Here is a 779-nt window from a genome sequence, read left to right on the forward strand (position 1 = left end):
CGTCCGTGTGTTTTCATCCAGGGGTCGTCCGTGTGTTTTCATCCAGGGGTCGTCCGTGTGTTTTCATCCAGGAGTCGTTCGTGTGTTTTCATCCAGGGGTCGTCCGTGTGTTTTCATCCAGGCGTCGTCCGTGTGTTTTCATCCAGGGGTCGTCCGTGTGTTTTCATCGAGTGATTATTGTCAGTTTCACTAAAACCGAACTCTTTTTGTCATGAAATCTAATTTCTAATAAGTGATCTAATACACAGATTATGAAGGTTAGAATCTAATAATTCCTGACGCATACCTGTGACCTTTGACCCTAAAGTAACAGAAGAGGCCACACAGCAGATTTTAACCTCCGACTGTGTTGCCTTCAGGTACCATAGGAATCCCTGGCATCCTGTCTCTCTGCCTCTCGACCTGAGTTGCCGTCACGTGATCCAGAGACTCGTCCTGGTGTTTGTCGGCGCCACAGAGCAGATCTGGGTCCTGCTGGTGAGAGGTGAGGACCGTTTGACGCTTCATCGTTAAAAGAAACAGATTTGTGACTGTGCAGAAGCTCCTCTCCATCAGAACTGGAACTACTGGGACTACTGGGACTGTTTAAAGGTCCTTATCGTAAAGTCACGAAGAGCAGACAAAAAAAAAATCACGAAGGAAGAAACTAAATCTGAACAATGTTTTAGCTCACGTGTGTTCGTACATTTAAACTCTGAGCTAAATTAGTGGCCAGCTGTTAACTACCAGCTGTGTTTACCTATGGAAACAGCCAAAATGTGTTTGTTTACCTATAGAAA

The 779-nt window shown here is 45.3% G+C and overlaps 1 protein-coding gene across 1 annotated transcript in view; it reads left to right on the top strand.

Moving 5' to 3' along the window:
- nudt18 (nudix (nucleoside diphosphate linked moiety X)-type motif 18) overlaps window positions 1-779 on the top strand; it is a 7,264-nt gene that overhangs the window by 4,301 nt on the left and 2,184 nt on the right. The window contains exon 7 of the mRNA XM_037680130.1: window positions 360-484. Within this exon, the coding sequence (XP_037536058.1) occupies window positions 360-484 (125 nt within the window). The remainder of the gene's footprint in view (window positions 1-359; window positions 485-779) is intronic.

The sequence above is a fragment of the Nematolebias whitei genome, chromosome 8 (assembly GCF_014905685.2).
Source record: "Nematolebias whitei isolate Nwh7 chromosome 8, NemWhi1, whole genome shotgun sequence".
NCBI lineage: Eukaryota > Metazoa > Chordata > Actinopteri > Cyprinodontiformes > Rivulidae > Nematolebias > Nematolebias whitei.